Genomic DNA, 12,544 nt, shown 5'->3' with positions numbered 1-12,544 from the left:
TCATATATGGATTGTAGTAGATAATAATATGACTTATAGATATTCTCGAACAATGTCTTCTTCTTATAATTTATTATTGCACAGATTCACATCAACACTTGTTAAAAAAAATTTGTAAGACACATAAAGAAGACAATAAATCTTATGTATATAAAATCTTATCTACATTTAAAAAAACAACTACATTTGCATATCATAAAGATAGTCCTATTATCAGTATAATTTAATTTCTAAAATATTTCTTATATAAATACATGAATGAATACAAAAAAGACAAATAAAAGCTATCACCACAAGTCTATTGATTAGCTTTAATAATAGATGTATCTTAGACTACATAATGATAGAACAAATAAGTAAATGAAACACTCCAATACTTTGAAATTCCTTACGTATAGATAGTAATGGAACAATACTTTCAAATCCCTTACGTATAGATATTTTTGTCTTTTGAGATCCTTTAGGTGAATGAAGAAAGTATATCTTTTTCTTTTGAGATCCTTTGATTGTTGCGTAAAAAGGAGAACAATGGCATTAGACTCCATCCGCATAACGGATTGTCCACTAATCTTTCAAAAAACTAAAGCTTACGATAAGATTGTATATTCACAAGATAATGCACACTACCTTATAAAAAATAGTGATGTGTACATGAATATTTATAATGGTTCTTTTAGTTTATGCTTTAAAGTAAGACAGAGATGTGCATGAAAATGTAGCCTGAGGACTAGTGCTAAGAAAAACATATTTTTCAACCAATCAAAATAAGGACAACTTTTAAATGTATCCAGTTTAGTCTTTGTTTCCCGGTTTTATAAAGTCTCATTTTCTAAATTCTAAGTGGTACAAAGACACTAGAATGTCGTTTTTTTTTAGCTAACTCATGCTGACCTAAGATAAGACCCATGCTAACGGACGATGTTGGATCTTATATCTAAATGAATTTCAAAATAAGTCTCCACGTTTTACTTTATGACATTCTCATGAAGCATTCCCAAAAAGGCTAGTAGAACTTGCGACGAAAAGTGAAGAAGACAGTCAGAGATAAGAACCTGGGGCTAGCGAACTCAGAGAGTTGGGCGGTGGGGGAGAAGACGATGACCCCCACCTGGGCATCGCAAAGGACGGAGAGCTCGTAAGCCTTCTTGAGGAGGTCGTTTCGGCGCTTGGAGAAGCTGACCTGCCGCTTCGTATGAAGAGCTCTGCGGCTACTGTCGTCTTGGGGGGACTCGGTAGTATAGTCATCGTCGGCGGCGGCGGCGGCGGCGGCGGCGGCAGCTGCTGCTGGAGGATGGGCGGCCGCGTTGCTTTGGCGATGCTGGGCGGCGTACTCTACGTGTGTACGCATGGCTGCGGGGTGTAACAGCAGCTGCTGCTTCTGGGGTGGGCGGGAGGGATTAAGAGAGCTTTCGTGCTTACCAAAAGCCTGTGAACTTAATTAAAACGAAGGCGCTGTGACTGAGTGGGGGTAATTAATGTGCTTTTGTGCCCATGATGGCGACCATCCACTCATCGATGGACGCGTGGCCTTCCCAACCCCTCGATTGGCAAGTTTTGCACGCCGGTGACCGGTCTCGTACACTTTTTTTTCTCTTTTCGCTTGATGTGAAAACGTTGTGTGGGGCCAAACCTAGATCTTTCTGCGAGTTGATAAACGCAACGTCATGCAAGTCACGTAAAGAAACACGTGTGTGGTTTATGTGTGTGAGTGAGAGATATTTTGTGCAACTATTCCGCTCTTCTTAGAGGCCGTTTCCACAGCTGGTCCCACCAATTAAAAAGGAATGAAATAATGGGAAAAAAGACCATAATTTAGTAGAGAGGTGGCCACATTTAAAAATTTAAAAAGCTGTGTTGGCGTTGCAAAGAGGTCGCCACATTTACAAGTTCACAAAGATAATGCCAGTGGGATTGTAATCGAAGGTGGGAAGGGCAAATTTTGGTACCACCAATCATCCCTCAACCCGGTGTGAACAACTTCTTCAATGTCTTTTCTCGTTCAAAGAAGAAAAGAATCTCAAAGTCCACTCCATGTCCAAGCTTCTTATAACCTTTTAAAGAAACAAGTTTTATTTCCACAATACTTTTTATCTTCCCTCTCTCCCTAGTACTTGCTAGTACAAGACCTTCTACCACTAGATTCCTTACTCTTCCTATGGAGCTACTGTGGATCTACTGCTTAGGAAAGTCCATAAGCTCCAGTGTTCACCTTAGGGTGCTGTATCTATTTTGATACTTAATATAAACTTCTTTGCATTAAAAAAAACAAGCTTTATTTAGAATATCATTGCCTTCAAGCTTTCAAAACGATCCCGGTCTTCAAGTGTTTGGAAATTCTCTACTATGCATCAATTCATCGTATTAATAATATGGTTCACCTTTCATAAGACCAAGCTAAACTTTGAAAAATGTCTTCAGGGTTTTAAAAAACCATTACCTTAAAGTGTAAGAAAATAATTGAGTAATCCCTACAAGTGTAGAATTGAGACATGACGATCACTACAAAGCTATATGAGGGGGAAATGTGGCTCTAAGGATTTATGTTAAAGGTGTCTATTAGCTTGAGTAGATTCAAAGCTATGTTTTGGGAGGATTGACGGCGGCAAGGCCTTCAAGTTAGCTTGAGTAGATATGAATCTATGTTTTGACAGCATTGATGCTAAGGCCTTCAAGTTATATGTTATTGGCCCATAATTAGTAGAGTTTTCTAATTTAAAGGCTCATCTAGAGTTTCATTTGAAGGCCTGGAGAGCCCTTCTTTCATTCCAATGATAAAGAATTAATACTCTTGATTCATTCTAAAGTTGCTTATCTATTTTATGCCCAATAAGAAGACCATGAATAAAAGGCAAAATTGACCCTTGAAGCATAAAACTTTTTCCCCAAAAGATAGACTTAAATCGCTTTCTTCTTTCATTTACTGAAGATATCACATTGTGACTTTGATAGCATTTTTTTTTCAATCATTCACCTACTTTTGATATTACCAAAAAAATTCAACGAAAAAGAAGATGTCATCAACCTTAACAAGGCGTGGTTTGCAGTTTTCCCTATGCAACACCTACTATGGTGAAAAAGTCATAACTATTAAAAAACACTAACATTACATAATGTAACAAATACTTCAACTTACAATTCTATTGCAATGTCATGTAGCCTTACAATTGGGCATAGTTAAAAGGATTTTCCTACGACTTACAAATCTATTGCACTAAGTGCCCTTACAATTGCAATGAAGTACCCTTACAACTAGGCATTGTGAAAAGGTTTTTTATTCCATATTGATAAAAAAATCAAATTTATGACTATTCGTTAGTATGATCCATTCACTTTTTTCCTTTTCAAAGATACTTTGAAAATAAAAATAATGTAAGGACTATTGTTCACATAATCTGCATTGATTGATTACTTTAAATAAAAGGTACTTTTTAGATAGATATTTATTGACTACTCTTCATAAGCATGTTAATAATATGTTTATTTGTTGACTCCACCATAAAAAAAAATTTAAAAGTGCCTACAATAATTTTTTATGAACAGAAGTTATTTCATGACAATAATGTTTCATGACAGAGGTTTTTCATAATAAGCACGTATGGCTCAATATGCTGATTTGTATATCTTTCCAAAAGTCAACATAGACACTAACAAAAAACCATGAAGGTACTGTACTCCAAAGTTTGTGAGTAGGATAGTTGAAGCTTTAACCTAATTCACTTTTGAAATAGCTTTAGTTTGTGATATAATTAATAACAATTATACAATCTTATATCATGAAAATGTAAATGGTGATAGAATTTCATGGTGCTCATGCTAGATCAACTATGTGGAGGAGAGAGACTCACAAAATGCAAGAAAATATCTTGCTTATTAAGTTGCTCAAATACAACTAGGCTTCTTGCTCCATACAAATTGCCTCCTAGCTTCACCTTTAAATAGATGAGCTAGTGGACCTTAAGTCCCTTCACACACACACCCTTCTCTTCCCCTTTTACATAACCTTAGTCTCTTAATACCCCCCCTCAATACCAACTATGAAAGAAATTGGAATAGGTGGTATTGGACATAGGATGCCTTTATAACATTAGGCATACAAGGTTAGGAATATAGGTGTGGTTACATTGAGATTTAAAACAATTTCTCAGTGGAGTTAGAGGCTGATACAAAGTTAGCCTCTGACTCTTTGTTAGGACATTTAGAAGTGATATGTCCCGTTTGTTTATACTTGTTACATTTCATTTTGTTGGGATATTGGATCCAACAATTATTTGCCAAATGACCCACCTTTTTGCAATGGGCACATCTTACTTTGATCACTTGATGTGACAAAGCTTGTTTGACATTCGATGAAGTGGTTGCATTTGAAGATTCAACTCCTCCCTTTGGCCTCTTTTCTTCATCAAGACAAGATTGAATGACTCCTTTAAGGGTGGGATTAGGTATATTCTTCAGGGTGGTGACTAAGGTGGGGTACACCTTCTTGACTGCTTTTAGCAAAACAGCCACTGCATCATCTTCATCCATTCTCGCATTCACTGATGCAAGTTGAGCCATAAGGCCCTTCAAGTGAGAGATGAAGGCTCCAATGCCATCTCCCTCTTTGAGTTCCAAGCTGAAAAATTCAATTTTAAGTGAGATCTTGGAATTCTTACCACGAGCTCCATACCACGAGCTCCATAGAGCTTATCAAGCTCATCCCATTTCTCCTTTGCAGTCAGAAGCTGGTCGACATGGTGAATGAGAGCCTCATCAAGATGAAGTATGATGATGGCTTGTGCCCTCTCATCATCTTCAATATCTTCAGCCTTAGTTCGATTAATAACCTTAATGCCAGAGATGAATGGCCAAAAGCCTTTGGACATCATCTTGTACTTGACAAGGACTTGCTAAGTGTGGAAGCCCTCTCCTAAGAACTTCTTAATTTGGGTGTTGTCCTTTGACATTGGGTATTGAAGGAGATTATTAGAGAGTAATGGGCTGATTTATGAAGAGGAAAAAACCAGAAATGTTTGATATTTTGGCTTAAGTAGAAAGAGAAAGGCTTATGAGAGTGCAACCACCCTTAATCAAGCCAAGGATGTTGCATAAAAAAGGAGATTAAGATAGTTAAGCTTATGGTTTAGCACTTAGGGTTTGTGCCCAGCCACTAATTCTGATGGGGAGAGCTTCATTAGTGTCAATGAACACTTTATTTGATGATTAAGATCACCATTAGTGTTTAAAAAACACGATTAGTGCTTAAGAGCACATTTCTAGCGTCTAATGACACTTGCATTGGTAATTAGATTTACCATTAGTATTTAAGAACACTCTTAGTGTTTAAAAACACTTTGGAATGAATCCCTTTTGCTGGATTAGAAGCCTCATTAGTGTTAATCAACACTATTAGTGCTTATAAGCACACTTTGAAAAGCTTTGTGCACTTGAAGATGATGTTGATGATGGAGCTTGATGAGAATGAGGCTCTCATGAATACCTCATGGTGTATGGGCACTGCTTCAAACTCAAAATTAGAATCAACTAGCCCTCACAAGAGCACTTAGGTGATTAGAGCAAAGAGGAGAGGATTACAGCAAGAAATAACTTGATTTTGAAGCTTTAATGGTTGGTGAGCTTCAATGGCTTTGAAGGGGGCAGCCCTGGTTTTTTGACTGTAGCAAGCGATTCCAGCCATCATTCAAGTTGAAATTCGAGCTGTAGCTTGTTGAGACCTTGGGCTTCAAAATCCCTAACCTTTGATAGCTTATAATCGCCTATAGCCGGTGAATCTACGTACGGCATCAGCTGCACAGGGAAATGTGCGCCGGTCTGCTCAGGCGACAATGCCGCCGGCCACAGGAGAGAAGAAATCCGCCAATTGATGGTACGAATCTGAGCGCCCAATAGTTTTCTTCATCTTCCCAGTTAAAAGCTCCCCAAGATATTGCCTCCACAAGCTGCTAGAGCTCCTCCACTGGTAGGAGGTTCAGCTCCACACAAGAAAAAGTGATAAATTTGGGGCCTATTCTACACCACAAAAGTGACCTACTCTTGCCAAGCTCTAGATACCATGATAGAATTTCGTGGTGCTCATGCTAGATCAACTATGTGGAGAAGAGAGACTCACAAAATACAAGAAAATATCTTGCTTATTAAGTTGCTCAAATACAACTAGGCTTCTTGCTCCATACAAATTAGCTTCACCTTTAAATAGATGAGCTAGTGGACCATGTATGATAGTCTAGTCGTCCAAAGACTCCAAAGGTTAAAAGGGTATATCAAAAGGTATCAAAAGTTACAGTAGTCCTAGAGTACATGCCTTTTGTAGTCCAAGGCCCCATGTGCCCTAATCCCACATGTAAATGATCCTAAGCCATGTGCCTAAGCCCATCTCATGTGCAATACACATACAAGAGGCTATATACAAAAGCCAAAAGAAAATCGAACATATAGCCTATATACATCCAAGTGTGGAAATGAAGATCGTGGTGACATAGACGATGTAGAGGCCTCTTGGATCGAATGGAAAGCTGAAGAGTCACACGATCAAGGACATAGATCTCATGCCACTCGAGTTGAAAGGGTAGGTCATATCTCCCCATGCAACGAATGTACAGCCACCTGGGTTAAACATGAAGTAACGCCACCCCACCGTCAAAAGGTGATCTCCGACGATGCCCAGATCGAATGGAAAGGTTAGTGGACTCTCGTCTCAATGATGAGGCTAGATAATCTCCCACCTAGATTGAAAGGAAATCCAAGGCACTCTAAATCCAAGACAGTGGTCCTATGACAATCTCGTGCAAATGGAGAGGCTACGGAACCACCATCGATGGGCGAAGCTAGTCGTGTACCCTCCACAATCAAATGGATAGGTAAGGTACACATAAGGGATCCTTGATATCAATGTCGTGGTAGTACCAAGGTCAAAGGGAAAGCTCGTAAGACCATCCACATGACCACGGTGTGAATCCAAAACCCGAGGTATCCCACCAAGTAGAATCAACACTCCTGGCAAGAATGTGGAATGGTCGTGGCATAGAAGAACCATCGTTTATGCCATGACTGAGATGTGCTACAGGTGTATCAAAATGATGTGCCACATAGTCAGTAACCATGTGCCCAAAGTGGCATAGAATGCACCCATAGGAAAATGTCCTGCCCCCAAAGAACATAGGCTCATGTCGATGCCCATGGAAGCCAAAAGAACATAGCTCGAAGTCGGCGTCGTGTAGGATCAAGTGAACCAATGCCATCATCCCCTAAAGCATCACTCAAACAATCAAAGGAACAATCCACAATGTCGATGTGAATAGAAGCATGATCCAAACCATGCACTACATCCTCAAGTGCAAGATCCTCTATGTGTGTATGATCCATCAAGGTAGGAGCATGATCAATAGGATCACTGTAGACCTCATCATCACTGAAGATGGATAGAGTGTCTACACATGAGAGGTAAGTAGAGTCACCAACCTCGGAATCTCCAGGATCACTAAGGTCTCCCCCATTGGAATGATCTATACCAATCCATGATGCCCCTATATGACCTAGATCCCAAGATAGATCTATTTCCAATAACAATGGATCTAAGTAGATATCTACATCAAATAAAAAGCTCTCTAGATACATATGCATAATCCTCTCTCTCCTACGAGGTCTCACCTCAATCAAGTCATCGCTATGCTCATGTGCAATTCCCGATTGCCCAAATATATGCACTAAACCCAAGTGCATGCTGCCAGGTATGCTATGAGAGCTACGAAAAGAGATAGAATCATAAATATATCCCCGTGAATAGAAGACCTAAAAGAGTATCTTGACTTATCTAGCACTAGGAACTCAGGTCTATGCTCCTCATGCACTATCGTATGCTCATCAACAAGTGAAGTATCATCATCCCCAATCTCAAATGTGCCAATGGATGCATAACTAATCAAAAGATGATCCCCATGATAGTCTAATGCATCACTATCTCCTAATGCATCACTATGATCCACTAGAAGATAGGGAGACATAGACATATTATCAATCATAATGCTCAGAATGCTCGTTTCCATCAAGATCATGCCCACATGATCTAACTCACACACATCACTCTCACATACATCATCGTCGTCATCATGTGCATATGTGTCAGTTGCATCATGTGCACGTGAATCAATATCATCATGTGTATGTGTGTGCGATTTCACTATCATCATGTGTATACACATCACTCTCACATACATCATCATCATGTGCATATGTGTCAGTGGCATCATGTGCACGTGAATCAATATCATCATGCGTATGTATGTGCGATACATCACGATCATCATGTGTATGTGTGTGCACATACATCATCATCATCATGTGCATGTGTCAGTGGCATCATGTGCACGTGAATCAATATCATCATGTGTATGTATGTGCGATACATCACTATCATCATGTGTATGTGTGTATAATACATCAATATCATCATGTGTATTTGTGCACGATACATCATCATAGGTATGTGGGTGTGATACATCATCATCATCTGAATAGTCCACATCCTCAGGAACATATTCGTAGCGGCTCAAGAGTGGGGGACACTCAAACAAGGTGCCATAAGAAGACTCGTCCCATGCAAACAATGCCGAACCATCCATGTCGAGATGGCAAAGCAATGAAATAATGAAATCACCATGACCGCAACATCTAGACTATTTGTCACGTACACTCCCCTCATCAAACAAACACACCTAGTGATCATGGTATCAATGCTTCGAGCTCGAACAACCAATGATGGCATGAGTAATCCACCTCATCATAGCATGAAGTCGGCGAGTGAAGGTCTAGAGGTCTAAGTCTTGAAGTGCCAAAGGTATGCATGAAACCCGCGAAAGATATGTGATATAAAGCACAAAATGGCAAGTCAAGGTAGCGATCCCATAGCCATGAAGATAGTGACTTAGCTAATCTCATGCAATCAGGATCGATAATAGAATCAAAACGATGTCGTTGGTCATAAGAGGGTGTTGGTCATAAGAGGGATAGAGGTAGTAAGAAACACCCATAGCAATGAGCGAACACTCCCACCGCCGATGCTCAAAGCGTGTGAACAAGGGCTACAATGCACAATGAACGCACAACGTGTGTGAATGTGCCCAAACTAATATGCGTGAAAAGACTATGCACCCAAGCGTGCGAATAAAGCCCACAATGTGCTGATGCACATGAACACGTCATCATGTGAACAAGACCCAAACAAATCCAAAAAAACTCATAAAGATGCACTCACGCATGAGAGAACCCCGATAATCCACGCATAGCATGTGAAAAGCTAAAAGATAGCATGTGAGTGGTCACTTAAAGGAGAGTTTGGAGGACACAATGTATGAAAAGGGTTCCAAACCCTAGAGTTGGGGTCTTTTTGCGCTAAAGGGGAAAAAACACTCTAGCGGCCATTCTTTTCCTCATGCTTTCCCTTCCTCCTCTTTCCTTGGCGGCTGCTGAGAGCGCCCACCTGCAAACGAGCTGCAGCCCCTTTTCATAGGCAATGATGTTTGTACATTTTGTTTCCACACACAAGCCTAAGCCTGGTGATGAAACACTTGTGGCGATGAAGTATTTTTGTTGCTTTAAAAAAAAAACAATTTTTGTTTTTTGGTTGATGCACGTCGCATGAGCCTTCAAGAGGCAAATTTTTATTAAAAAAAACTGAACGTGCTCTGAGTCGTTGTCTTTACTTCACCTCCACCTCCAAGCTAGAACTCTTGTCTGCTGCACCTGCTTCCTCTCGAGGTCGACTATGCACTCCAGCCAAAACTGCATGGTTTCAAATGATTGCAAACGCAATTACTTGACGAACCACTGTTCAATGTTGTGCCTTCGTGTTGTATTTTTTTTTTTTAAATTCTGCTTGGCACAACATGCTACGCCTAATGCTGAAGATAAACTGGCGATGATGCATTAACCCGCTTATAATGATGCAGTCACCAAATCAAGCAGTGTCTGTCACGTTGCAATGAACGCTGGCGATGGCTGCTGGTTGTAACTTTGATCTCTGTCGGCTGAGTTTGTTAGTGATGAAGCTGCTTAAATGTTGGAGTCACTGACTGCCTTGAATTAACACCAAAGACAATGATACTGCGGTTAAGTAGGTGAGCCTTGAACTAACACAAAGAGGCAATGATGTTGCGGTTAAGTAGACTGAACCCTTTTTTGACAAGGGTGATGGAATACTTGTGTTACTGCAGAAAGGAGAGCTTCAAATGGCCGATCAAACACCTGCACTTTGATACCTTCTCTAATGATATTAGAGGCATGAAGGCTATGAATGGATTTGGTGCAGGGACATCACTGCTTATCTCTTCATCCAAACTGTGATAGATAAGTTCCACATGCACTTCCCTCTAGCGCCAGTCCTGAATCACAGTTGCTTGTAGTATGCCACGAATGATAGTCCCATTGAGATGTGCCAATAAGAGTAGCCTCTTTTTGAGATGTGCAAATGGCAGTCCTCTGAGATGTTCAAATGTCAATCCCATTGAGATGTGCCAATAAGAGTAGCCTCTTTTTGAGACGTGCAAATGGCAGTCCTCTGAGATGCCCAGGACTAGATTAGTTGAGCTTAACTCCCAAAAATGGTTTGAAACTCTGAAATGATATGCAGAAGTCTTGCACTCGGTAAATCACAGCATTTGTACCATATGAACTACATTTGCATCATGCATTTGCAGGTTTTGGGAACCTTGTGGTTTACGGTGCACACTGGCCCACTCCTGTGGACTGGGTTCAATTCTCAGCAAGGCCATACTTGCAAATACAGTGTTAGTAAACTAACTGTCTAAGATTTTGCACTTGAAATTTTTAATCTTGCACAATTTTGCATCAATTATCAACATGGTCTCTATATAACACTAATGCTTAGATTTGTTATAGAACAACATGCTATATATTTCTTGATGAAAACGTACTAAAGTGTTGTAATCCAGAATGTGTACTTGCAAACAATGTTTCTTAACACTATTCTTGTTGTCTTTAAACTTGCAGTACATCAAGATCACACTAATCTGTGTAGATTTGTACCACTCCAATAGATTTGTAATCTTTGTCCAACTTTTTTGTAAGAAAGTGATAAGATTAGAAGGATTTTGATCAAGATTGCTATTTTGCATCAATATTTGATTTTAGCACAGTAAACTTTACATAATCTGTAATGTTATGTTTTGCACTATACTATAATCTTTAACTTTGTACTTGAATCTACACAGTAACTGTATTCTACAAACTTCTTGAAACTGCACCAAGATTCTACACACTTTCTTGAAACTACATTGAATTTCTGCACAACAACCTTCTTCTTGCAATATTTCTTTAATAACTCAAAGATTTGGCAACTTAGGGTTAAAGATTAATCTCTGAAAAAGTATGCTCCCTAAGTAAGATAATGCAAGATATTACTCAATAGTGGTTGCTAATATTTTTGTAAACCCTAATTTTGAAAATCAAGAAAATTTCAAGAAATCAAGATTAAGAAGATCAAGAACTTCAAGAAATTAAACAGTAAAGTAGATTTGGGTTTTGAAAATAGTGATTAATACAAATTAAAAAATGATTAACACAAATTTCATTTCTAATCTTGTCAAATCTAAAAATTAGCAAATCTGCAAACTGCGTAAAAATCAATTTTAAAAATGATTAACACTAATCATGATTAAGAAATTACCAAATCTGGAAATTGTGTAAAAATTAATTCAAAAAATGATTAACACTAATCATAATTAAGAAAATATATTTCTAAAAATTGAGTTACAATAGTCTAAAAATGATTAATCTCCTAATCAAAGCAGTAAGATCTAAACCTAGAGCTTGGATACCAATGAAAGAAAGCAACATCTAGAGCTCTGGTGTACCAATGAAAGAAAGCAACATCTAGGTTAGCCTTGGATTAGCCTAATTAGCTTGGATTAAGGAAGCTTGAGAGAGAAAGTAAAGTGTAATGATAGTCTAAAGACTCCAAAGGTTCAAAGAGTATATCAAAAGGTATTAAAAGGTACAATGGTTCTAGTGCACATGCTTTTTTTAGTCCCAAGGTTCATGTGCTTAATCCCACATGTAAATGATCCTAAGCCCATGTGCCTAGACCCATCCCATGTGCATGTGTATCCTAAAAACACTTTGTTTTACAACCTTGATCTTTTAGTGAAACCATCATGGTTTGAATTCAAGAAATGTTTCCTATATAATTTCACCTTCAAGGTAAATCACTCCATCTCTAAAAAGTATAGAAGATATCCATCTTAACTATTTTGGTTCAGCTCTGGTCTTCTGAGGTGGAGATTTGGATCATCAAGGATGCCTTGTAAGGTGGTAGCCCATCCATCCAAATGCCATGTCAAAAAATCCATCTACTAGTGACACTACATACCACTTAATCCCATTGGTGTGGCAACCTACATAGATGAGACAAGTGCAATCCTAGGTAGATAATCTACAAATAAGAATCAAAACCTATGAACTCATATAACTATTTAACAGATTACATCAACCTTCAAGGGTCAAGCTCCAAACTTTGTATCATCTCATGTGGAAT

At 38.8% G+C, this 12,544-nt stretch overlaps 1 protein-coding gene across 4 annotated transcripts in view; it reads right to left on the bottom strand.

Annotated features, from left to right (window-relative positions):
• LOC147622804 (MADS-box transcription factor 23-like) overlaps positions 1-12,544 on the bottom strand; it is a 216,299-nt gene that overhangs the window by 26,236 nt on the left and 177,519 nt on the right. For 2 of the 4 annotated variants that reach the window (XM_086822451.1, XM_086822457.1), the window contains exon 1: positions 1,053-1,451. The exons of 1 other annotated variant lie outside the window; for it this stretch is intronic. In XM_086822451.1, coding sequence (XP_086678577.1) covers positions 1,053-1,348 — 296 coding nt within the window. In that variant the 5' untranslated portion in view covers positions 1,349-1,451. Of the gene's footprint in view, positions 1-1,052; positions 1,452-12,544 lie in introns of those variants that run through there. One more of the 4 variants, XM_086822453.1, reaches the window with a different exon arrangement.

This window comes from Cibotium barometz, chromosome 28 (assembly GCF_041138505.1).
Source record: "Cibotium barometz isolate CiBa-2024 chromosome 28, ASM4113850v1, whole genome shotgun sequence".
Lineage (NCBI taxonomy): Eukaryota > Viridiplantae > Streptophyta > Polypodiopsida > Cyatheales > Cibotiaceae > Cibotium > Cibotium barometz.
Note: the sequence above shows the minus strand (reverse complement) of the source record. Positions and strands in the feature narration are given on the sequence as shown.